The 27,728-nt window shown below is 46.2% G+C and overlaps 1 protein-coding gene across 3 annotated transcripts in view; it reads left to right on the top strand.

Moving 5' to 3' along the window:
• Positions 1-2,959, top strand: part of FRMD4B (FERM domain containing 4B) — a 234,507-nt gene extending 231,548 nt beyond the window's left edge. For all 3 annotated transcript variants that reach the window (XM_066596677.1, XM_066596678.1, XM_066596676.1), the window contains one exon: positions 168-2,959. In XM_066596677.1, the coding sequence (XP_066452774.1) occupies positions 168-291 (124 nt within the window). In that variant the 3' untranslated portion in view covers positions 292-2,959. The remainder of the gene's footprint in view (positions 1-167) is intronic.
• The last annotated feature ends 24,769 nt before the right edge of the window (positions 2,960-27,728 follow it).

Genomic DNA, 27,728 nt, shown 5'->3' with positions numbered 1-27,728 from the left:
TTGGTCTATGTCAAAGGCTGTTCAAACGAATGCCGATATACTTGTTATTTTGTGGAGCGGCACTTGTTGGCAATCTGCCCGTGTACGATTTCCTCTATAGCGTCTTTTGTCTATATCCAATTTCAGGGCAGCGTTTGGTGAACATTTATTTCTTTTTCTATCCATAGAACTTTCCTCAGTTATACCCCCCAACTGGATGACCCGGAAATCGTCCCACTAAGTGATGAGCCTCTCCCGAACGACCAAGACATCTTATGGCATGAAGATTCCAAGCCAGGCACCTTAGTATGAAGTAACTAGACTCTCATCATCCCCCCCCCCCCCCCCCCCACTCTTCACTTATCACCTCACGTGCCTTGCAGTAAGAGCACCAATATTGCAAAATCCTCCAAAGTCTCATCGGCTGGAGTATTGGCACTGGAATACTGATTAAGAAAAAACGGTCAACTTTCTACTGACTATAAGGCGTAGTCTGCAGGCTTATACAACAAGAACTTGGTTTTATGAATGGACTTCTGAAAAGCACTTTTTTTTCTTATTTTGAAAACTTATTTTGGCAAGACCAACTGTGAAGGCAACTAGTGGCTAAAACGGTGTACTGCAGCACGAGGAAAGCACAAAACCGTTGGAATGGGATTAACACTTTGCAGCCAGTTTCGGACCATTCATATGAAGGATTATAACGAGAATGCAACACAATGTCTCTTCAAGCCGCCAATAAAATCCAATGCTTCCAAAAACGTTTAAACTGACCCCAAAAATCTGTATATATGAAGATGTGTACATATGTTTTCTCGGTTCCTTTTTATCAGCTTTGTATGGTTTTTATACATGTATTCTCCTGATACTTTGCTTACGAAGCTCGATGAATGAATTTCTTATGGTACAGCTTGGTTTTTAGAAATGATCACAAAATGTTTTTTGTTTTTTTATATCTATATATACGGAACGGTTATAAATCTGCTGGTCAGGTGTCACTAATATCTTTTTATTATTTGCAATGGAACAATTGTGTAACAGGAGTTTTTTTGTGTGGAAGGTACGGGTAGAGATCTGCAAGCACGTCAGGGGCCAGAAATCTGTCAGGTCGCATGCAGATTGGAGGCTCAATTATATTATTACATTTCCATGGATTAAACTAGAATTCAACTTTCACTGGTTTGTAGCATCATTTTAATAGCTTCCTCTTGGGTCAAACCTGCATTACAGGGATGTAGAAAAACATGGCTGCTGCTCTTTAAAAAAAAACAAAAAACAGGCGCCACTCTTGTCCGTGGTTGTGTCGGTATTGCAGCTTGGCTCTATTAAAGTGAATAGGCCCTTGCGTATCAGCACTGTGCGGCCAGCTTCACATGATTGAATCCTATTGTGGAATCCGCGATCAGCATCTGCACGGAGGATCCACTGCAAACTGTACACATTGAAAGGCATGTAAAATTGTTTTTTTGCTCACGTTCGCAGGTATTAATTGCGTATTCTGCGAGCAGATGAAAGATTGCAACATGCTCTATTTTGCTGCGGATGACCTCCATTGATGTCAATGGAGGCCATCTAACCCACAGCCCATACCCAATTAATATTTTGTATGGGCGGCATCATCGCCTAGTGACGATACAAACATTTAAAAAAACACAAACTGCACTGCGCATGACCGACGGCGAGCCGCCGCAGTCATCTGCATTACAGAATAATCAGGTACGCAGGGTCGCCGGCCAGCTTTACAGACGGAATCCACAGTGGGACCCCACATGCGGAATCGGACCCGGTCATGTAAAGCCGGCGTAAAGGATCAGGTTCTGTGTGAAGTGAATTTATTCTTTGTACCTATACTACAGCCCTTAAAGGATTCGTGCCAAGATTACAAGTTACCCCCTATTCTAAGGATAGGGTTATCTTGCTGATCAGTGGGGGTCTTATCAATGACACCTCCGCCAATCTTGAGAACATGGGTCCCATGTCCCTTCCTGCTGATAGGACAATCCCTAGATGAAATGAGCTACAAAACCAGACACAGCCCGTAGGCCAGAGAGGCGCTATGTAGTATAACCAGGACCACGATTGAGTCTTGAACCCCTCCATGACACAGAAGTTCTCACTCAACCAAATCTGGCCCGTAGAGTCGGACATGTAGAACTTTTTCTACACAAATAATCCCCACCTACCCTCAGTCTTGTTAGTCACGTGCATCAAAGTAATATAGCAGAGCCCAAATAACTTGTGTAGCACAGACCAGGTCTCCTATATCAGATAAAAATCAACAGCTTTGTTATAAACCAACGCGTTTCGGGTCTTATTCCAAGCAGCAGGAGGAATCCTGACTTGTTCTTCAAGTCAACCAAGTGCAGATGGGCAGCAGCTGCTACATAGCGTTGTGCCTATTTCCAGCACAAGACCAACAGGTGAGCCCCTGCCCATATGGTGCTCGTGTGAATGCCAAGAGATTTTGGAGGGGTTCACTCGCTTGTAAGGGCTACAGACTTTTCCAAAAATGATGAAGATAAATGCCGAATGTTACAAGATGCAGAGCAAATGTTTTAGTACTTTGCAAAAGTCATCACAACCTTGATGTAATGAAGTGGGGCATAGTGCAGGGTTAAAGCATGCCTATACAGGCGTCTGTCTATGTTCACCCATGCACTGCCGTTCCTTCGGGGGATATTCCACAGGATTAACCAGTTTTCTGCTAGACGGGCTTCCAGATCCCTCCCACAACCTCACGCTGCTTCCCACTGATGTGTGCGAGGTTGCTTGTGTTTGTTTGTCTTTTAACTATAGTGTGTAAGGATTTGAGAATCAAGCTGGTCCTTCGTCATTTGGAATATCCGGGTATGGAAATGGAATGACAGAAACTGTATTTATTTGTTTTGTACAGCACCTTCTCTGGAAATGTTCACTTTTTGCATTTAAACTTCCGGAGCCGATTTTTGTAAGGGTCCAATAATAAAAAAATTGTGAAGGATCTCCTGTCTCTGCGTTTTCTATTTTGTAAGGTGATACAGAATCTATAGAAGACTGAAGACTTCTAGGCAGAGGGGCACATAGCAGTGTGATAAGCGATTATTGGAATAATCGGGTCAGGAGTGATTGGCACGATTTTGGAAACCTAGTCTGAACGACCTAATTCCTATTAAAGTCAATGAGAGTAAAAATCAGGTTCACTAATTTTGGCCTCCAGAAGGTCCCCAGGGCCGGTCTCATATGACCAGATTTGTGCTCTACGGTGGCGGATTTAGCCGCAGCCCATACGCAGTTATATTGCATATGGGTTGTGGGTACCCGCATCATCCCTAAGCGACGGCACGGGAAATATAAACCAAAAAAAAAGCTGTACTGCGTATGCAGTCATACATAGTACAATTACGTGCCGTACACAGGGTCACCGCCCTGGGTCACAGCCGGATTCCACTGTAGGCCTCTGGCATGCAGAAGTCGACCCGGTTGTGTGAGTGCGGCCTAATGATGCTAAACTGCATGGCATTAGAAGAGGTGGCTTTTTAATGCATGTGGGTCAGTGGTTACACTGCTGCGGTTCTAGGTTCAAATCTCAAAGATAACATCTGCATGAGCTTTGAAAAACCCCATCCAGATGTTGCCCTTAGTCAGATTTGAACTTGGCACTGTTGCTTTGCAGCACCGGAGTGCTAACAACTGAGCCACCACACTTCTTCCTCCTCTAGATAAAAAAGAAGAAAAAGCATAAACACAAAGAGAGCATACAAACTCCATGCAGATGTTGTCCATAGTCCGAAGTGAACCTAGAACCCCAACGCTACAATGAAGTAGTCCTAGCCACTAAGCCACCAAGCTTCCTCCTTCTTCTCTCACGCTTCTTCCTTCTCCGGGGAGAAGAAAAAGAATATCCTCTTATTCTTCTCATTTTTATTCCTCCTCCACCTCCGACTCCTCAGTAGTGGCAAAATATCTGGGCATCCTGCAAGCCCTTGCCACCATCTGAAAACAGTGATGCCATATATGTGACTAGTAGGGTCAGATTTACACGTGGCAAAAAAAATCCGCATGTGTAACATTTGAACTTTGCAGTGGATTTCACCACTGTAGATTGAAAAGGATGATGGCCTTTATACAAACCCACAGCAGAAATTGACACGCTGTAGAGTCACAAATCCACACTGCAGGTCAACTTCCTTGTGCATGTGGATGATACTTCTTAAAATCTTATGCATGCCTAGTACTGCAGTGTATTGAGGATTGTGTGTAGTTCTGCATAGAAAACCTGCATCATTCCCAGGATCGCAAACAAACATTTGCATGAACAATCGGCCACATGAATAAGCCCCACCCCCACCCCACCCCGGTCAGCCAACGAACCATGCAAAGGCTTAGTCATTATCTGACTGAATCCTTTGTGTTGCAGTGAAAATCTTCATTATCTGCAGCATATCTCATTGTCAAGGGACACCAACCATCTAATCTATATGGGAGCTGCCCAATTGTTCCTCAACAGCAAATGTAGGGGAGAAGAAGGGTCGTGCAAATATTTAGTTTCAATATGTCTGATCCTTTGTTCTCAAAGGAGATAAGCCTCAGCTAGAGGCATCTGACAGCAGATTATTCCCTTCACTCTACTCTGTATACATACATGTGTATGGAGAGGTTCTGGAGGGAGAGCTATGGTTCAGCGGACCCCTATGTAAAGTGTATGACCAGCTTCAGTTGTAGACCCCTTGCTTGATGGTCTTGGCTATGGTGTAAATCTTTACATGGTTCTCCATCTTTCCACCTATGACTTTACATATCGTCCCTATGGTGTGTTATATACACTGCCTCGCAGAGAAAATGCCGCACTGTGAAGAAATAATTGAGATGAGATTAAACTCAACACACAGAGAATTAAAGGGGTTGTCTCGAGGCAACAGTGATTTTTTTTTTTTATTGCCCAGTCCCCCTTCTTAAGTTCTGATCAGTCAATGTTTGTTTCAAACCGTTACATGTCTCCTGCGGTCCAATAACCAGGATGACCTGTAAGCAATAGGGCCATCATGGCATCGATTCAATGAATGATCGAACACTGTCCTGGGTGCTGTTGACCCCGTGGTATTGACCTCAGTTCATCTTAATTACGAGGCTGTGGGAGAGCGATCACTCCACGTCCAATCGTGTCCCACAGACTTGACTGGAGAGAGATCTGGGGATTGTTCTGGCAAAGGAATCACCGGGACACTGTAAACCATCAATGCTGATGTTCTCTATGTGGGGCTGCGTGTTGTCCTACTGAAAGTGGTGTTGGGTACACCTTGAAGATTGATACCGTATTTCCCTGAAAATAAGACTCTGTCTTATATAAATTTTTGCCCCAAAAGAGGCACTAGGTCTTATTTTCGAGGAATGTCTTATACTTGCCTTGCAGGCTGGGTCCACGTCCCTCCTGCTGCTCTCCACAGCTACGATGCGCTTCCCGCAGTCTTTGTCCGCTCATGATTGGTGATTGGTTCTTCGACCGCTGCCTAGCCAATCAATGCATCGCTGGATGAACCAATGCGATGGCTGTGATTGGTTTATCCAGCACTGAATTGATTGGCTAAGCAGCGGTCAAATCACGTTGAACCTCGAGAGAGCAGTGGGAGGGACCTGGACCGAGCCAGCTAGGTAATTATTTACGGGGCAGGGCTTATATTTCAAGCCTCCTTGAAAATTAGGCTAGGGTATATTTTGGGGGTAGGTCTTATTATTGTGGAAACAGGCTAGTGGAATGGGCTGTAATACCTTATCAACATAATGGTGTGATGCCAATGTGCCCCAATAGGTGATTGATACTGATGGTACCCCAAACCATCAAACCATGATTTGTGTGACAGTTCAAAATGGCGGAAGGATCAGCCTGATTGCCACGTCACCTCCAGACACTTGCTCAATTATCACCTTTGCTAAGACAGACTCTTTGATACCACACTGTGCCATTCATCACACCAGGAAGTTTTTGAGCAATACCACTGTAAGGCCTCATGTCCACGGGGAAAATCAGGCCCGCTACGAATTCTCCATGGAGAATCCGTAGTGGGTCCCTCCTGCCCCGCGGACATGAGGGATGAAAATAGCAATTACTCACCTCTCCGCACACTCCGGATCTTCCCTTCTTCGCGGCTTCATCTTCTCTCCGTCGCGGCCGGATCTTCTTTCTTTGGCCCGGCAAATGTGCACGGCACGTCGGTTGCGTGCCCCGCGCATGCGCCGTCCCGAAGAAAAAAGATCCGGCCGCGACGGAGAGAATATGAAGCCGCGAAGAAGGGAAGATCCGGAGCAGGTGAGTATATTCTGATTTTTGTCTCCCGCGGATCCGGACGGCTTCCATAGGCTTCAATAGAAGCCCGCGGGAGCCGTCCCCGCGGGAGACCCGCACGAAAATGGAGCATGTCCGGATTTTTTCATGCTCCATTTTTTTAAAACCACTTTTATTGACCATCCGCGGGTATTTATCTACCCACGGGTGGTCAATGCATCCCTATGGGGTGCGGATCCGCATGTGGGTGATCTGCTGCGGATTTAAAATAATCTTTTGCCCGTGGACATGAGGCCTAAGTGTTCATGACAGTGGTGCGGGGCAATCTTCACAATGGCTGGCTTGACCGCAAACCTGCCTCAGCCAAAGTATGCAATACAGTCATCAATATTGGAGCAAAATCAGAATGTCGCCAGCTATACATTGTGGAGCCACTACTGCATAACACCGGTTGCGTTGATCTGTGCGTTGTGACGTCCATTGCAGCACTCCAGTCCCACTACAACAATGCTGACCAGTGTCTCTAAATTCAACCACCGATGCGCTTCTGCCACAATACTGACGCAAGGACCAACCTGTTGTACATCACCCTAAGATGAAGCCTTCAGTAGACTTGTCCATTTGTTGAAATGTCTCCTGATGGTGGCATCTTCACTCCTTAATCATTATACAGACACACAGCAGTTAGCTTCACAGATTGGTTTCTGCTTATTATTACACTCACAATGATGTGATTGGCCCAAAACTGCATCAATTTGTATGTTTGTCTGAACATACCCTGAAAATGTCTAACTATCAGAAATAACAGGCCAGGTGAAGAAGCCAATGCAGCATTGAAACGCAGACACTCCTGTTACAGTTACCGATGATGATCACATAGCCCCCTCACACAGTTATAATAGAGGGGATCACAGCTCATCCTCCTGACTGTATACTAATAGTATGTAGCTTATTTAGGTGAATATAGAAGGTAATGATAATTAAACTGTCCTGTGTTGTGCTGATGCATCATCGGATTGATGTGAAACTAAAAGTAAAAATCTCATTCTTAGGCCCCAATTCATATGACTATAAGCGCAATTGTGTGCGCCTCAGTACAACATATTAGTGCAGTGAATAAGGCTTTTTTTGTGCGTATTTTACTGTACTTTTTCTACCCGCGGGGCATGTTTATTTGTGTGCGAGACACAAATGCACCGAATGAAATGGCACAAGTCGCAGTGTTACATCTATCTCCTCGCAAATTGCGCAACCTTCCCCCTTCATTGATTTCTATGGGGACTTTTGATGCACAGATACACAGAAAAATAGAGCATGTTCTGTTTTTTTTTTTTTTGCGCGCGACTGAAAATACGGAAATGTTAATGGAGCCATTGAAATCAATGAGTTTTATTCTTTGCGTATTGCTCGCGCAAATACACCAGTGTGAAGCTGGCCTCAAGATGGTGCATAATGAGCATCAGACAGGGGGCTGCACTGCAGGGAGGTCACTGGAATACACAGAGTGTGACAAGCAATCAGGTGAGCTGGGAGGGATGGAAAAATGTGTTTTTGCCAGAGTGGCCCTTTAATAACAAATTTGAATCTTTTTGTGAGACAACACAACATCTTGTATACACTGACAAATGACTTGATGAGGACTATGGGCCACGGGAAGTTACACCAACAGCATATTGTTCTATGTTTTTTCGATTAATTGATTTCCCAAAGTGGAATCTTAAATTGCCATGACGGCTCTGGTGCGACCATCGGCACAATACAGGCAGCATAAATCGATAATCTAGACAGGCATGGAGCTGCCTCATTACTGTGTCAGGTCTAGGGCCCTCCAGTACTGACTTAGTGTCAGACAACAAAAACTAGTCAACTTACAACCTAAAGTTTTCCACATATATTGCGAAACCTCCTATTGTATGTGTGAAGAAATACTGCCACCTAGTGTTAGACTACCATATGTACAAAAACATCCTACGCGAACAGTGAGCAGAATTGTAACTACGGAGAAAGTGAAATTTAGGCTTTCTAAATGTAAAACTTTCTCATATCAAACAGGTGAACTGTATGCACGACTCTAGCTTTATACAACATTGTATGGACAGAGGGAGGTAAGCCGCAAGCAGACAACTGTTGAGGGAGCTTATCTCCAGGAGAAAAAATTAAGGATTAGAAGTTGAAAATCAAAGTACCCGATCCTTCTTTCCCCCATCTGTCGGAAGAGAGGCGGGAGGTCCCCATACATATCTGACAGTCGGCCAGTCCTGTCAAAATCAGTGGGACTGGTCAACCTTTTCCTGATGTGTATGGGCGTCTTCATATGGTAATATTGCTTATGCAGTTATATATCCCCTGACTTCCTTATGGATGTGTAATGTGCATTCAGGAGTCTAGAAAAGCGGGGCGACAACCCCTGTGGGAGTGGTAATGGCAATCATATGGGATTTACCAGAGCTGAATAGGCAGGTGTCTAAAAATAATTGAGGAGCCGTTTAATGGCCCTTTTACATGGAACGATATCGTTTAAAAAATCATTGGATTGTGTGAATTTGAATCATTCCATGTAAGCACGGCCAAAAACTGAACGATGAACAATAATTTGTTCGCTCCTCGTTCATCGTTCATTCTACATAGGCATAAAAACGTGCTGCAAATACGTATACGCTCATGTGAATTCAGTCTAAGAGTTCACTTTTTCTACAGCACCTCCACAGGAGAAATGAAACATTACACAATGCCCAGTGAAACCAGTAGGCTGTAAGCATAATGCTTGAGCTTGCTGGGTCATCTAGAATTAGAGACGCTCTTTGTAGTTGTTAATAGATGAGGGTCCTGAATGGAAAAAAAAGTTTGGAAAATTGTAAAATGTAAACTTTTAATCTTGTTCTTCATTAACATGAATAAGTAATAACTGTGCTACTTCCTGATCCCCATAAAAAGTTGCTCCCGGTCTTTATCCTTGTGGCTCCAGAGACAGACATCTGTGTAAAGCTCTGAGTATCACTATATCCCAAATCCGTGACTGTCACTGAGAAGTCTGACACCTTGTAATGCTGGCATACCCCGGGACATGATCCTCATCACTCATGTTTACTCTCACGTCTCCTTGGATCTCTGAAGCACTTGTACAATGGAAAACCCAAGTAGATGCCACAAGTACCGCCCTACAAGATGAGGTGTATTTAGGGCTGCTTTTCTAGGACACATGGATGCCATAAGGCGGTTTGTGATCCAGGACAGGAAAATGAATGGACAGTTTCCCTTGGTGATATCAAGATTAAATTGGAAAAACTTGTACTGACTAAAATAGGAGACAACTAATTGTTACATTCAAAACCTCCCGAGTTCTAAAGCCTGCCTCATTCATGTCCATCTGACATAAGTCTGGATCGCCTGGCCCATCAGCGTACCAAATCGTCCTCCAGTGGACCCAAGCTTTGATACAGACCCACCAGGAGACAACTCCATTAGGATGTAACGTTGGGTCCAATCACCTACCAATATGGCCTACTTCTTACGGGATGATTCACATATAACTTTATTAATGATCGTTCCTGTGTGTACAACATAGATTACTACGCAATTACGTAACTGGACATTGTATGTTCTGCATACACGGAGGATTAGGCAGGGCTCACACGTCTGGGTTGAATTACGCATGCTGGAGGCCTGCAGTGGATTCCGGGTGTGAGACTGGCCAGTGACCCTGCATACAGCAAATAACTGTATTGCGTATGACTGCGGACGCACGTAGGTTTTTCTGTTTGTATTTCCTGTGCCGTCGCTTAGTGATGACACGGGCACCCGCAGCCTATACGCAATGTTAATCGCATATGAGCAGCAGGTCGCATGCATCCACTGCCATCAATGAAGGCCATCCATGCGGAATCCGCAGTGAAATAAAGCATTCTTACACTTGCAGAATACGCGTACCCACGGTGTAAAGGAAAATTTGGAAATACATGCCTTTCAAAAGCCCGCTGATCGTCCGAGCAGACAGTGATCGCAGAATGCGCAATTCAAATCCAGTTGTGTGAGACCGGTCTTAGTTGTATCAGAATGGGTTTTCAGCTTCTGGATATAAACAGAAACGCTTCCATTCGCTTACAGAAAACAAGGATGTTGAAAACGGTGCATAATTGGAATATAAAACATATTAGAAAGTTGTAGATCCCTCCTTTATTACATGGTGGTTAAAGGGGTTGTGCCAAGATGAGTTATGAATGTCAAAGCGTGGCCCTTTAGATGTCCCAGAATGGAGAACTACTCAGTAAGAGCGTCTTTCATCCTGGCGGATCTTCGGTCTTCCTGTTATTACAGGAAGGCCACTCAGCTGTTGTAGGAGAAATGTCAGCAAAGTTAGCTGTTTGTTAGGGTGCTGAGAGTGGGAATCAGGGGGAGCCCCAAATTCTGAAAGGGGTTGTGCATCTTGGTGTAACCAGCCGGTGGAAGCAGGGTCGAACTTGGAGAGACAGGCCGGACACATCGGCTTACTTTTTTCTCTATTCACACAGATAGGGTTGCCACCCGGCCGGTAATTATGCCCAGAGGTCGGTGCTGGTATTTGTTTTTTGTCAGCTGAGAGCTGCCCAGCCAGCAACCCCACAACATCTAGTATGTCACTCATTCTATCTCTTTAGCTTCCCTCCGGCCACTGTCATCAAAGCTGTGACCCCTGACCTCTCCTCCTGCTGTCTGAGTCCTGGATGTCCTGTACCCAGCGCAGACATGAAAAATATTGGCCAAGTTAAAAGGGGATGTGTTTACGGCTGTGGCTTATCACAGTCGCCTCAATAGTAATAGTGCCTCCAGTAGTGGCCCAATATAGTAATAATGCCTGCAGTAATGGCTCAATAGCAATAGTGCCCCCAGTAATAATAATGCTCCCAGTTGTGGCCCCAATAGTATTAGACCCCCACTAGTGGTCCCAATAGTAATGCACCAAGTTGTGGCTCCATCAGTAATAGTGCCTCCAGTAGTGGCCCCAATATAGTAATAAAGCCTCCAGTGATTGCCCCAATAGTAATAGTGACTCCCTTAGTGGCCTCAATAATAATAGGGCCCCCTCTGTGCCCGCCACACCCTGAACCTTCTCCTCTTCATCTTCTGTCCGGGAATTGAAAAAACCCCGCCTCCTGGAAGTGCTGGCTGTGATTGGCTAACGCATAGCCAATCACAGCCAGTGCTCAATGAATGGCTGTGATTGGTTCAATTCAGTGATTGAACCAATCACAGTCATTTATCGAGCACTGGCTGTGATTGGCTATGCGTCAGCCAATCACAGCCAGCCCTTCCAGGAGGCATAGATTTTTCAATCCCTTGCCAGAAGATGAAGAAGATGATCAGTGCAGAGACCCAGGAAGAAGCTGCGGCGGTGCCCCAGACATTGCGGGAGAGGTGATGTATACTTTTTTTTTCTTCAGTTACAGCTTATTTTCAAAGTAGGGCTTATATTTCAAGCCCCCCCCCCCCCCCCCTGAAAATCCTCACATGTGATGCTACAAAGTCACGGTATTGCCGCGATAAGATGCAGCGATATCGCACAGTGCAGCGATGCGACATCGCTGCGATTTTCTCATGGCAATTCCGTGTCGCCCGTGTGAAGGAGGCCTAACAGTATATACACCTCCTTGTACATAGTAACATAGTATGTAAGGCCGAATGAAGACAATGTCCATCTAGTCTGTTTATCCTCCTGTGTAGTGATGGAGCACCTGGGGATATCCTGTATATAATTACACTTTACAAACCATTAAAAAATGCATGTATTGTCTAAATCCACTTGTGGTTTGTAATATTGTACGCAGTTTCTTAAACACATATGTGGTTTTTGAATATCAAATGCAGTTTTTTTATGTGTTTTTTAAATTGTGGTTCAAAAATGCAACAAAAAACATGAACTCGGAGGGAATTAAAATATTATTGTATGCAAAAAAAACCCACTTCTTCCTGCACCTGGCGGTCATATGGTGCTGATAGAAGCTGGTTGTCTTGTACATGTGATCTGACCTGGGGGCCATTTCTACAGCGCCGGGGCCGGATGATGATGGTTGTTGTCCTACGCTGCCGCCTCTTGCCTGCCATGCCATGTACTTAATGAATACCATATTAATGGACAATTCATGAGCTCAGGATGTGTGACATCTAGAATAATATATGGGTAGATATCATGTGCTTACTTGATAAATATCGCAGCCATTAAGGCTGAATGCACACGGGCGGATTTGCATTGCGAAATCTGGAGCAGGCGCCCACCTCCAGATTCCACAGCAATTACCACCCATAGCATGCTATGGCAAAACGCGATTTCCACTACACGAGCGGAAATCGATTGCGATTTTCCGCTCACGGAGGAGAAATCGCAGCATGCTGCGATTCTGTGCGGTTTCGCGCAGATGGCTTCCATTGATGTCAATGGAAGCCGTGTAACCTACGGCCCTTCCGCAATCATCATTGTTGAAAGGTCACAGGATCCGCATCATCGCTTAGCGACAGCGCAGCATTACCTGTACTGCGCATGTGAGCCGGCGCACCGGCCGGCACATCCGCAATGCAGATAAGAAGACAATGGACAGGTACGCAAGGGTCACCGGCTGGGCACAGGGTTGGATTCCACTGCGGGATCCCGCATGCAAAATCCGACCCGTCCTTCTGCATTCGGCCTTATTGATAATTAGCCATCAGTTGTTGATACAGTTTTGTTTTTTATATTACATTTATTAAGTAGAAAGCCTGAAAATAGCTGAAATGTGGATGCAAATCCATCCCTGCTCGTAGCGGATGGACATTGGACTCGCTGTTGGACTCACTGTTAGAGAGCTCCAGATGCACCACATTTATTAGGAACCCTGTGCCTTTCAGTAAATGAGGCACAAATCACTCTAGCAATCTCCTTTCCTTAGACTGGCATAAGATATCCCCTTAGTAAATAGGAGCCGCTGTCTGCTAATACTGGTCATTGCTTAGCAGCGTTCCCTTACAAGTTCTAAGTTCCCATAGCTACTTGTTGTACCCCAATGATCAACATCTCTTTAGTCTGTGACCTATCTTTATACAAGACCCCTGTTGTGTCTTCTGTACTTGGTTGCTCTTGGTGACTCGGTCTTCAGTCGTCCTTCAGGCAGTATGTTGGGTCGAAGTGAGGGTACACACAATGTTAGAGCCCCATTACAGAGACTGAACCCCATAACACTTGTAATGTACCCTGAGACAGGAGCTGATGTCGCTATAGGTGGAGTCATATGTTCTCTGTATATGGACCCCCTATAGTTCCTGTCTCCCAGCCGCTGTGGCCGTGTGTGTGGGAGATGATACACTTTATTATATACAGAACCAGCAGCTCAGCCCGGCTCTAGCTCTGAAGGATTGAGTGGCAGCGATCGCTCTCATCATGGTGACTGTACAGAAGAAATCCAGACAAAACACAAACACTGCAATGGATTTTTCAGGAATTTGTCTTTATTGGAGAAGCAATAAGCAACATTGTAATTAATATTACCGGCCCTTTTATAGAATCATCAACGATCACAATGACTCTCAGGTGAGGCCGGTGGAAACCACAGAACTTGCTGCGATCATTATGAACAGTCCATCGCTGTCCTGAAGTGGGAGCCACCGGACCCAAAGATCCAGAAGAAGGCGAAAAATCCCCCAGAGAGTTACTGCTTGAAGGGCAAAAAATTCCTTCTTGACCCCAGATATGGCGATCGGATATCACCCTGGATCTAATCTAACCTGCTGCATATTGCTATATATATAGTTAGACATGATTGAGATAAAGCTGGTCATATACATGGCTGACATAAAGTGGACATAAACGTCATTGACATAAAGTGGACATAGACATGATTGACATAAAGTGGACATAGACATGATTGACATAAAGCTGGACATAGTCGTGACTGACATAAAGTGGACATAGACGTGATTGACATAAAGCTGGACATAGTCGTGATTGACATAAAGCTGGACATAGACGTGATTGACATAAAGCTGGACATAGACATGATTGACATAAAGCTGGACATAGTCGTGATTGACATAAAGTGGACATAGACGTGATTGATATAAAGCTGGACATAGACGTGATTGACATAAAGCTGGACATAGACGTGATTGACATAAAGTGGACATAAACGTCATTGACATAAAGTGGACATAGACATGATTGACATAAAGTGGACATAGACATGATTGACATAAAGCTGGACATAGTCGTGATTGACATAAAGTGGACATAGACGTGATTGACATAAAGCTGGACATAGTCGTGATTGACATAAAGCTGGACATAGACGTGATTGACATAAAGCTGGACATAGACATGATTGACATAAACCTGGACATAGACATCATTGACATAAAGCTGGACACAGACATGATTGACAAAGTGGATATAGACGTGACTGACATAAAGCTGGACATAGACATGATTGACATAAAGCTGGACATATACAGGGCTGTTATAAAGCTGGACATAGATGTGATTAACATAAAGCTGGACATAGACGTGACTGACATAAAATGAACATAGACATGATTGACATAAAGCTGGACATAAACGTAATGGACATAAAGTGGACATAGACATGATTGACATAAAGTGGACATAGCTGTCGTTGACATAAAGCTGGACATAGACATGATTGACATAAAGCTGGACATAGCTGTGATTGGCATAAAGCTGGACATAGACGTGATTGACATAAAGTGGACATAGACATGATTGACATAAAGCTGGACACAGACATGATTGACATAAAGCTGGACATAGATGTGATTGACATAAAGTGGACATAGACATGATTGACATAAAGTGGACATAGACGTGACTGACATAAAGCTGGACATAGACATGATTGACATAAAGCTGGACATAGACGTGATTGACATAAAGCTGGACATAGACGTAATTGACATAAAGTGGACATAGACATGATTGACATAAAGCTGGACATAGACATGATTGACATAAAGTGGACATAGACGTGATTGACATGAAGCTGGACATAGACGTGATTGACATAAAGTGGACATAGACGTGATTGACATAAAGCTGGACATAGACGTGATTGACATAAAGTGGATATAGACGTGATTGTTAGTGTTCTTACTGGGGGGGTTAATGTTGTTACGGGGGGGTTAATGTTACTGGGGAGGGGGGTTAATGTTGTTACTGGGGGTGGGTTAATGTTATTACTGGGGAGGGGGTTAATGTTGTTACTGGTGGATTAATGTTGTTACTGGGGGGGTTAATGATGTTACGGGGGAGGGGGGTTAATGTTGTTACTGGGGAGGGGGGTTAATGTTGTTACTGGGGGGTTGTTACTGGGGAGGGGGGCTAATTTTGTTACTGAGGGGGTTAATGTTACTGGCAGGGGGTTAATGTTATTACTGGGGGAGGGGGGTTAATGTTGCTTCTGGCAGGTTAATGTTGTTACTCGGGAGGTTAATGTTGTTACTGGGGGGGGGGGGTTAAGGTGTTACTGAGGGGGTTAATGTTGTTACTGGGGGGGTTAAGGTGTTACTGAGGGGTTAATGTTGTTACTTGGGGAGTTAATGTTGTTACTGGGGGGAGTTAATGTTGTTACCGGGGGGTTAATGTTGTTACTGGGGAGGGGGGTTAATGTTTATACTGAGGGGTTGTTACTGGGGAGGGGGGTTAATGTTGTTACTGATAGAGTTAATGTTACTGAGGGGGGGGGGTTAATGTTATTACTGGGGGAGGGGGGGTTAATATTGTTACTCAGGGTTTAATGTTGTTACTGAGGGGGTTATTGTTGTTCCTGGGGAGGGGAGTTGATGATGTTACCGGGGAGGGGGGTTAATGATGTTACCGGGGAGGGAGGTTAATGTTGTTACCGGGGAGGGAGGTTAATGTTGTTACCGGGGAGGGGGGTTAATATTACTGCTGGGTTCGCAATAGGGGTCGCTATTACTACTAGAGCAACAATAGGTTTCGCTATTACTACTGGGGTCACCTATTACTACCAGGGCTGCAATAGGGGTCACCTATGACTGCCAGGGCCGCAATAGGGGTCACCTATGACTGCCGGGGCCGCAGTAATTACTACTGATGCCACTGTGGGGGTCACCATTACTACCGGGGCCACCAATATAGGTGGTCGCTATTACTAGTGGGGCCAGCAATATAGGGGGTCGCTATTACTACTAGGGCCACCAACATGGGGGGGGGGGGGGGGGCACACTATTACTACACGGGGCAGATTAGTTGTGGAATTTATAGTAGCTGTAGTAGCAAAGTGGATGAGATTTTGAAAATCATCCGCACGGTGTGGAAACAATCTGCACAAAACCCGTGTTGACACTGACATGTGGAGGAGGATTTAATTCCACGGCATGTTAGTTTTAAATATAATGTATATCAATAGCCCACCCAGCGCTTCAGCGTTCTTCCCTGTGTGTTTTTTTAAACAGCCCTGTCCTTTTTATAACGATGGAGATAAAAATCATTATGTTTTTATAAGCCACACCCTAGCCACGCTCCTGACCACACCATAGCCACACCCCTAACACCCCTCTCCCCCTTCCTTTTGGTAGGGGTGCCATAAACAAAAAATGTCCCAGGGGTGCCCCAAGGCTAATAATGTGTTGAGTGTCTATACAGCCGGACAGGTGAGCGGATATTACTGCATTAAGGCTACATTCACACGGGGCAGAAATGCAGCAGAAAAGTCTGCAGCATTGTCTCATCCAAAATAGAGTCAAAATCCGCCCCATCGGTATGCCGCTTCCACATCATGCATTACAGCGGATGGGATGGCTGCAAGCACCCATGCTCTGTGACACTTGACAAGTCTTGCCAACTTTTTAAAAAAGCGGAGTCAGCAACAAAAAAAATCAAAAAGTTGCTTATTTTGACATACAAGATCCTGTCTGCTAAATTGTGTGACTTTTCTACACCAGAAAACTGGCCTAAGGGCGCCTACCCACTTGCGTTGCCGATTTCCGCGTGTGAAAAACGCTGCGTTTTCGCGCGTTTTTTGCAGCCCTCCATTGACAATCATGGGTGCATTAAGAGAAAAATAAGGAGACATATGCAACTGACAGTTCCTATGTGAAAAAACCCCACGAAACGAAAAAAAACCCCAGATGGACAAGAACACATTCTATACTAATTGCTCTTGAGAAAAAACGCAAAACATCACAGGAAAAAAAAACGCAAGTGGGTAGGCGCCCTAAAGGTGTTAACAACCCCCCCCCCCCCCCCCCCACAGGGCCTACAGGTCCAGATATTCCAAGTTTCGCGATGCGTGAACAAGGACTCAGCGCTAAAGTTACTTTTACATGGGCCAACTATCGACCGACAAATCAGGCGATATTAAGTGATAGTTGTCTCGTGTAAACGTGGCATCTGACAGAGTACCGAGCGAAAAATCGCTTATTAGTCGCTGGTCACTTCGTTTCACCTCATTGATACTACACGACTAGTCAGCGACTTTTCTCAGCGTCATCTCTGAGCGGCTGGCTGTTCACAGTGAATGGAGGTCGGTGGCCAGAATAGATCTCCGGCGCGCTCCGCCTCCATTCACTGCACTACCATTACTGCGGTGAGAAAGCACAGGAGTGATAGTCGTTGGGACTACGGTTGGGCGCTTCTGCCCCCGACAGTCGTCCGGTGTAACAGCACCCTGAGTGAGGAGCTTCTTACCTAGACTCGTCCTCTTCAAGCCATCAAGTCCAACTGCCACAAGATGCTTCAGCTTTAGAACTCTGGACATTCTGAACCAATCGTGATGTCATGTGACGTCTGTGACACTGAGTATTATATGGGCTCTTATGGTTCTCAGACTGTGTTATACACCAGTTTTATGGGTTTTGGTGAACTTCCCATTTAGTTCAGACCAATTCGGACCGAACCGAGCTTTTTGCAAAAGTTCGGTGAACCTTCCGAATTAAACTGTTGTTCACTCATTACTAATCATTGTATATCAGTTAGCATGGTACATTATATATCTGTATGGTCCAGTATACGTATCATGATATATCAGCATGTCTGCACAGTATTAATATGCTGCAGTATATAGCAGTATTGTATAATGTGTATATGTATTCGCATGGTACAGTATATATCAGTATACAGCAGTATATATTAGCACAGATGTATAGCTAAGGTGCAGTTTGTATATACACTCTTTGTAAAAAAAAAAAAAAAAGTTATACATGTAGGAAATTTCTTTTTGCTGCAAAACTGGTCCTGCAATTACATCTCAGGCAGATATGCAGATGATTGGACTTGTGGCATGATAAGATGGCAGATGCTTCCGCTTCCTCGTTCCTGTCGCTGCCCATTCATGAACATGACAAGTTTCAGTGTTGGTGGAGTGTGATAGTTTAACCCCTTACTGCCGCAGGACATACGTTTATGGCTAGGGGGCACTTAGGGAGCAGGACGTATACTTAAGTCCTGAGGATGGCGGGAGGGGGGGCTCAGAAGTGAGCTGCGCTATCCAGCAGCTGAAGGCGGGATTGATTAACAGCGATCCCCACTGTTAACCCTTTCCATTCCAATTTCTATCCTGGCTTTCCTAGAGGGCTTACTCTTTTTCTGCTGTTATACAACGGGGCTATATGCTGGCTAAAGCCAGTACTGCATGAAGTTACACATTGGATAGGTTCTGACAGCAGAGAGGCTGGCAATATACAGTAAGAGAACCCCGACAGACGTCTTCCAACATCGGAGCTGTACAGCCTTAAACCATAATGTCTTCAGACGTCAGACACGGGATTGGAATGAGTTAACCCCTTATAAGCCATGATCAATGTACATTGTGGAATGTAAGGGGTTCGCAGAGCAAGATCCCTCTTTGACATCATTGGTCCTCCACAATGGCGTGAAAATTGCGTGAAATTTGTTTATTGCGAGAAACACAAATCTCGCACAAATACTCCATTCTTCTGAATGATGTTTTCCTGAATGGCACCGCAATGCGATTCTATACAGAAACAAATCACAGCATGTTCTATCTGGCGGCGTGATCTCACATCACAGCCCCTCCACTATCAGTGGGGCCGGCGGCAACATTGAAAACAATAAAAACAGCATTTTACAGGTTTTACCGCGGCATTGCAAACGCCTCCATTGATTTCACTGGGGCTTCGCAGACTAGCAATCGAATGTGGTGTTTCTAACACCACGATTTTCAAATGCTGTCTGCTCTATTTTCGTGCAATTAAGCGCTTTTTAACGCACCTCCTTGCCTATTATAATGATGGGGTGCGTTAAAAATGCTTTTGAACGCTGTACAATGCGTTCCAAAATACCGCTCGAAATTGTGGTAAAAGGCTGAGCTTCAAACGTGGCATTTACTGACAGTGTATGAGAGAGCGGTCTTATGGCTCTCCCATCACGCAGGATGCCCTAGCATGGTTCACCCCCTGCTCCTTCATAGCTGTCCACTCCCCCTTGTCACACAGGATGCCCCTTTCTGATTCTCCTGCCCCCACTGACACTGAATGCTGCTTTGATCCCTCTTCCCCTCTGAGAAAGACCTGTGTTTTTAGTATTTACACTTTCTTCCAAGTTGCCGCTGCTGTGTCTGCCGCTCCACATCTATTACCCCCCTGGATTAGTGATGTTAGTGGCACTGCAAAAGCCACAGGAGGGGCACCATGAAAAGCCTTCAGTCTGCCTGCCGCTTTCACTAGGTCCTCTGCAGTTCCGGCACATTAGCGCTTCCTCCCAGACCTCCGCCCAAACTCCTCCCCTCTGATGATGCAGCGTCCTGTAGGGTGACCCCGGACACATGACATACGCTGAGCAGCTGGGAGGGCAAGATGCTGGCTTGTCATGGCGGTACTTACCACGCTCCCTCCCAGAGGGATGCACGCAGCCAAGGCCAGGGTAACGCTGGCACCCCCAGCACAGGGATGCCGAATAAACAGGAGAACAGGTGCTGAGGTTGTCACAAGGGACGCCACCATTCCGGTATCCATTGGCATGAACATCGGCGAGGAAATAAATGAGCCACAGACTAAAGTAGAGTACCTCAGGTCCTTGGGAATGGTCAGGGCTAGAGATGAGCGAGCGTACTCGGAAAAGCACTACTCGCTCGAGTAATTTGCTTTATCCGAGTATCGCTGTGCTCTTCCCTGAAGATTCGGGTGCCGGCACGGAGCGGGGAGCTGCAGGGGAGAGCGGGGAGGAACGGAGGGGAGATCTTTCTCTCCCTCTCTCCCGCCCGCTCTCCCCTGCTCCCCGCTGCGACTCACCTGTCAGCCGCAGCGGCACCCGAATCTTCAGGGACGAGCACAGCGATACTCGGTAAAGCAAATTACTCGAGCGAGTAGTGCTTTTCCGAGTACGCTCGCTCATCTCTAGTCAGGGCCTGAAATAACTTTACTTTTGATGAAACTTCAGCAATACACAAGGCACAAATTACAGATTGAGGAAGTGCAGGCAACAGATAAGCTAGAGTACCTCCACACAGCAGACCCAGACTTCAGGACGCCTGTGTGGGATGAATTAAAGATGCGTACCTCCACTCAGCAGACCCAGACTTCAGGACGCTTGAGTGTGAACAATAAGAATAGAGTCCCTCTACCTAGCAGTCTCAGACTACAGGATGCTCAGGTGTGAAACAGTTATGAATGAGTACCTCTGCACTAGGCCTTGGAAAAAATGCGCTCACTTACTGCTCACTCTCTCTCTTTGGTAGCTCACTCTCTCTTCATTCCAGGAACACACACTCGGTGGAATCTCTCCTCTTCTTCCATCTTCAACACACAAGGGTTGAAGGTACTCACATGTGTCTTTGTTAGAGATGAGCGAGTATACTCGCTAAGGGCAATTACTGGAGCGAGTATTGTCCTTAGCGAGTACCTGCCTGATCGGAAAAAAATATACGGGTGCCGGCACGGGTGAGCGGTGAGTTGCAGGAGTGAGCAGGGGGGATCGGGAGGGAGAGAGAGATCTCCCCTCCGTTCCCCCCTGCTCTCCCCCACCGCTGCCCGCCCCCCGCCAGCACCCGAATCTTTCCTTCCGAGCGGGCAGGTACTCGCTAAGGACAATGCTCGCTCGAGTAATTGCCCTTAGCGAGTATGCTTGCTCATCTCTAGTCTTTGTGCTTTACTCTCTCAGCTCCAGAAGATGGACGGACCCTTTCCTGCTCTTGAAGGGGTTGTCCCGCGAAAGCAAGTGGGGTTCAGCACTTCTGTATGGCCATATTAATGCACTTTGTAATGTACATTGTGCATTAATTATGAGCCATACAGAAGTTATTCACTTACCTGTTCCGTTGCTAGCGTCCCCGTCTCCATGGTGCCGTCTAATTTCAGCGTCTAATCGCCGATTAGACGCGCTTGCGCAGTCCGGTCTTCTCCCTTCTGAATGGGGCCGCTCGTGTCGGAGAGCTGCTCCTCGTAGCTCCGCCCCGTCACGTGTGCCGATTCCAGCCAATCAGGAGGCTGGAATCGGCAATGGAACGCACATGGGAGAAGACCTGCGGTCCACCGTGGGTGAAGATCCCGGCGGCCATCTTCGCAAGGTAAGTAAGAAGTCACCGGAGCGCGGGGATTCGGGTAAGTACTATCCGGTTTTTTTTTTTAAACCCCTGCATCGGGTTTGTCTCGCGCCGAATGGGGGGGCTATTGAAAAGAAAACAAACCTGTTTCGACGCAGGACAACCCCTTTAAGCACTCAAGCCCTCACATTTATTGCCTCATTCATACCACGTGACAGGACATGAATTGATACATTTACCAGACAGTCAGCTCTTACTTTGCAGACATGAACCTCTCATTTGCTGCAGCTGTGGAATACACATAACAGAATGACAAGACAGTTATGCACAGAACATCTACATAAGATATACATGTATGACATTATGGACAGGGGCCAGGAAAGCATGTACTGGGCCGCTACAATGATCTCTACAAGGAAGCGCTAGCGTGCAGGAGAAGCTGCCCATGATGTGCAGAAGACCTAGTAAAGTGTAAAACCCTGCAGTCAGGCTCCCTGGGCCCCCGGGCTTAGGGGTCTGGGCGAAATTGCGACCCCTATATGTATGCCCTTGTTGCATATCATTATGAATCAGTTACCTAGTACAGTATATATCAGTAGATATAGAGCCTGACACCACCAGAGAGGTGATATATGTGTGTTTTTATTTATTTTTTTTTTTTTCTTTAGCTAGGGCTTAGTTTAGGGCTGTGACAGTAGGATTTCCTACTGTCAAAGTTGCATTGCATCACACGAAAAACGCATTTTCGTGCGATGTGATGCAACAGAGAGGAAGGCTCCATAGGGAAACATGGGCTACAAAACTTCACAAGTTGCATGCATAGCGTGAAACCAACGAGGTTTTTGATTAGTAATGTTGCATGCTACAAAACATTGCAAATGTGAAGGAACCCATAAGAAAGCATGGGCTTAACATACATGCGATTTGTAGCATTGTCGCCCGTGTGAAGGTGGCCTTACGAGCAAGAAAAATGCTAGTAAAAACAAAAGCATTGATTTTCACGAGCCACGTAATGGGACAAAATCACACCCATCTGTTTAAGCTCTAAGAGACATAAAAGCCCTGTATAACACTGAGTATTATACGGGGCTTTTATGGCTCTAAGACCGTGTTATACATCAGTTGTGTGGGTTTTGGGGAACTTTGAATTTGGTTCAAACTAATTCGGACTGAACCCAGCTTTTACAAAAGTTCAGTAAACTGTTCACTCATCACTAATAATTATATACCGTGTTTCTCTGAAAATAAGACGCTGTCTTATATAAATTTTTGCCCCAAAAGAGTCACAGTGTCTTATTTTCAGGAGGGGTGCTTATACTCACCTGGTCCGCGGCGTCCCGATGCCTCGCGATGGTCTCTGACGGCGCTGCGGCAAACTGCAGTGTCCTCCCTGTCTGACATCTCAGCTTCTTGCTGGTGACGGGGCTTTGAATACCCCGACTCCAGCAAAGCGAGCGCTGTGATCGGCTCATTGAGCGCCAGCCAATCACAGCCGGCGCTCGATGAGCCAATCACAGCCGCTCAGTGAATGACCTGCAGGTCCTCGTCCCAGTATCCAGGAAGCCTCCGAGAAACTGGTTTGATTGCAGCCACTGGAACTCTGCGCAGCCTACTTGTCCTTGCAGTGGGATCCATCTGAATGCTTGCCTGGCCAATTATGCCCAGGAGTCTGCTGCCGCAGTTAGCTCCTCCCACTTCGGGCACCAGCAAGTCCATGAAGTAGGGGTAGTCCCTCCCTACTTTGCGCCAAGCCAGGCCGTTGTCAATTTGGCACCAAGTAACTTTGGTGGGAGATACATAGTGGGAGTGAGTGGGCACCATCTTGGGTGGCCCCATTGGGAATAAAGTGGCAGTCCATTGATTTAATTAGGCGCAGCAGATTAGATCCTGTGCCAAGTGATGTCAGAAAAAGCAATTGGCTGCAACACCCCAGAGGGGTGACCCAGGGCACCTGGCTAACGTGAAGAGCTGGGAGGGTTAAGTGTTAACAAGTCACGGTGGCACTTTCCATGCTCTGGTCCCAGAGGGATGACACGCTGCCAAGGCCAGTGTAAATTGCGAGCCAGGCTTCAGCACTCCTTTGGCAAGGAGTACCAATAAAGAGGATGAGGGGGGTTGTAGTAGAGATCACTCGTGACACCACCATTCCCACACACCGTTCTTCTATACGGCGGAGTAATAAACACGGAGACTTATGTATAGTACCTTGAAATAAACTTGAACAACAAGTATTACAGGTACAATTCACTTCACGTACTGACAGGCTATGGCTCAGAGGCAGAGAGGATACACAGGATGCAGTCCATGTTATGTGTATGTCACCGGCTCCTAGATTGGGAGCACTCCAGAGGAGGAAGGGGAGTAGGAGTCACTCCGCAGACTCTCTGGCAGACGATTACTCCAGAAAAGGCTTGACCTAAATACACCTCGCACAGCATACACGTGGGTGTCACAATCAAGTACCTCTGTGCGGGGATCCTAGAGTTAACCGGCCACACAGGAAAACGCCTGTATTGTGAACGGGTACTTGTTTTAGGAAATTGGGATTTCCCGCAGAATTTCCGTCCATACCCGCTGCCATAGGATTGCATTAGATAATGCAATCCTATGCACACAGCACATGAAAACACGCGCGGAAAACAAATCGCGGCATGCTATATTTCTGTGCGGGTCTTGCAGAGGCCCGCACATAAAGCGTCACTAGTAATGTGCCGGCTCTGCTCTGCACCTGCCAGCACATAGCAGAGAGGGGAGATGCTGGGAGGAGGTGAGCTGCAGCAGTCACTGCAGGGGCACGGGTCGACCCGGCCGTCTGCAGGTGGCCTATTGCTGGGTCTCATTCCTCACATCCATACTCCAAACGCTACAGGAAGTCACTCTTCCTCTTCCATTTTCACCTACACGGAAGCCAAAGGTGCTTCCATGCATCTCTGTGTTAGCACTCTCTCCTCCTGAAGATGGACTCTTGTATCCAAACTAGAGGTGGCCCTCAGGGAAATAGAGACTCCATGCCCACCCATATCACATCTTGTATCCAAGCTAGAGGCAGTACAACAGGGTACTGGAGCTTCCATGCTTGCCCGTATAACATCTTGTATCCAAGCTAGAGGCAGTACAACAGGGTACTAGAGCCTCCATGCCCACCCATATCACATCTTGTATCCAAGCTAGAGGCAATAAAACAGGGTACTGGAGCCTCCATGTTTGCCCACATCACATCTTATATCCAATCTAGAGGTGGTACAACAGGATACTGGGGCCTTCGTGCTTTCCCATATCACATGTTGTATCCAAGTTAGAGATGGTACAACAGGGTACTAGAGCCTCCATACCTACCCGTATCACATCTTGTATCCAAGCTAGAAGTGGTACAACTGGGTACTAGAGCCTCCGTGTCCCCCGTATCACATCTTACATTCAAGCCAGAGGTGGTACAACAGGGTACTAGAGCCTCCCTTCATGGGGTCAATTTTCTGCAATAAATGATCCTTTTGCTCTGATATTGTAATCACTTACTTATATCAACATTACAATCACACATTGAAAGTTTCATTAGATTCCAACAACTTCTGGCTGTTCGATTTCTTTTGACAATGAGTGTATAATATTAAATATCAATCTGCATGGTACAGTATATATCAGTATGGTACAGTATATATCAGTATGGTACAGTATATATCAGTATGGTGCAGTATGTATTAGTATGGCACAGTATTAATCAGTATATATCATTACACTATGTGCTACGTATGTATGTATCAGTATGGCACAGTATTAATCAGTATATATCATTACACTATGTGCTACGTATGTATGTATCAGTATGGTACAGTATGTACATAGAGATATGGCAAAAAATAAAGTGGCAGCATATATACAGCAAGACACCTTTCCAATGTGTTACATCTGCTAATAGTAATGTTAGGGTAAAATTTTAGCTTCAAATTCCAACAGCAAAATGGGTCTCAAAACTGATGGGTACTGGTGCATCTTGTCTTCCCCAGATGTATGGGTGGAGACATGCGTTGGCCGGTGTAAGTGACAGGACAGGAAACTCCCAGGGAATACGCCCCTCGCAGCTCCCACACATGTCCCCGTCTGACTCTCTCTTACCGCAGGACAGCCATCTCCGCTCCCATTCGCCCAGGGCGCATGGTCCCTTCTGCTGCCACACATGTTCCCTGGCTGACTCTCTCTTCCCACCGGACTCCCAGCTCCTCTCCCGTTACCCCTGTGGCCACTACAGGCAAGAGCGCTCTCACTGTGGGCTCCGCTGCTCTCCCCACCGCACTGCCATCTCCACTCCTGTTCCCCCTGCGGTGGCTGCAGCCGGGACCGCTCTCACTCTGGCCCTCGCTCCTCTTACTGGCGGACTGGTATGGTCAGGAGCGCCACTGAAGCCGGCCCTGCTTTCACCATGGTTGCATGCCACTGTGCAAGGAGCTGGACGGGCAGAAGCACTAGCAGCTACAGAGTGCTGACACCGCTTCCAGTGGCATGTTTCCCTGCTCCGCAGAAGGGGGGGTTGCTGCAGGGCCTGGCCGCCCCGCAGAAGTAGCAGCCGCAGCTTCAGTGCCAGAAGGATGAGGCAAGAGGTAGAGCTCAAGAGGGCACGTCTGCGGCAGCCAATAAGCCGCTGGGGGCAAAGCTCAAGAGGGTATGTCTGCAGGGGTGTTGCCTTCTACTGAAGACTGCCAAACCCTGTCTTCACCCATTATTTTGGTGGAGACAAGATGCACAAGTACCAAACTGATGTATACTTTGAGAAATGGCGCTTATGCACAATATTTCCAAATACACAAGCTACAACATTAATATTAACAATTTGCTTTTGCAAACAACCACTATACTTTAAAACATTAAGTATTGACAACGACATTAGTCCTGACAATCTACACATTTATGCTGTTCCTACAAAAATACCTCCAAAGATATTAAAATAGTCAAAATTTTAACACAAATCCTTGTCAGTCAGCGCTTAAGGACTGGACCTCAGGCTTCTTGGTTATCAGTGTTGGAACAGCCTTGCGATTTACTTCCACGACTTGAAGCAACAGTTGTTTTTCTTCTTCATCATTAGTAAAAAGTCTGAAAATTCATGGTATTTGAGCACAGCCTTGTCATAGACATAAGAACTAGGGATGAGCGAACGTGTCCGTTACGGACCCATCCGCACCCGGACACCGGCTTTGCCGAACACTGCAGTGTTCGCGCGTAAGTGTCCGGGTGCCGCCGGGGGGCGGGGAGATGCGCGGCGGCGCGGGCGGCAGTAGCGGGGAACAGGGGGGAGCCCTCTCTCTCTCCCTCTCCCCCCCACTCCCCGCCGCACCCCCCCCCGCGCTGCCACGGCGGCCCCCGAACTTTTTCGCCCGAACACTGAAGTGTTCGCAAAGTTCGGTGTTCGGGCGAAAAAGGGGCGGAGCCGAACGTGTTCGCTCATCTCTAATAAGAACCTGAAAGTGCCCCAAATAAAGATTTGTTAAAGAGAAAAAAATTAGAGGGTCTCTTGCTTTGTAGTTGAAAGTTGAGTTTTTGGGCCACTCTAACATTGTATATGTATCATTATATATCAGTTTGCATGCTACATTTTATATCGCTTTGGTGCAATATGTATATGTATTAGTACAGTATACATAATATATATTAGCATGTCTGTAACAGTATAGATCATTGTCACTATGCATGTATCATAGAATCATAGAATGGTAAAGGTGGAAGGGACCTCCAGTGTCATCTGGTCCAACCCCCTGCTCAATGCAGGATCACTAAATCATCCCAGACAGATGTCTATCAAGCCTTTGTTTGAACACTTCCTTTGAAGGAGAACCCACCACCTGTTGTAGTAACCTGCATACATGCTGTTTAATAATTTGTGCAAAGATCTTTCCGGGTATAGATGTCAGGCTCACAAGCTGATCGTTTCCTGGATCCACCTTCTTCCCTTTTTTGAAGATAGGGACAACATTTGCCTTTTTCCAATCTTCTGGTACTTGTCCTGTTCTCCAAGAATTTTT

Source organism: Eleutherodactylus coqui, chromosome 3 (assembly GCF_035609145.1).
Source record: "Eleutherodactylus coqui strain aEleCoq1 chromosome 3, aEleCoq1.hap1, whole genome shotgun sequence".
In the NCBI taxonomy this organism is placed as follows: Eukaryota; Metazoa; Chordata; class Amphibia; order Anura; family Eleutherodactylidae; genus Eleutherodactylus; species Eleutherodactylus coqui.
Note: the sequence above shows the minus strand (reverse complement) of the source record. Positions and strands in the feature narration are given on the sequence as shown.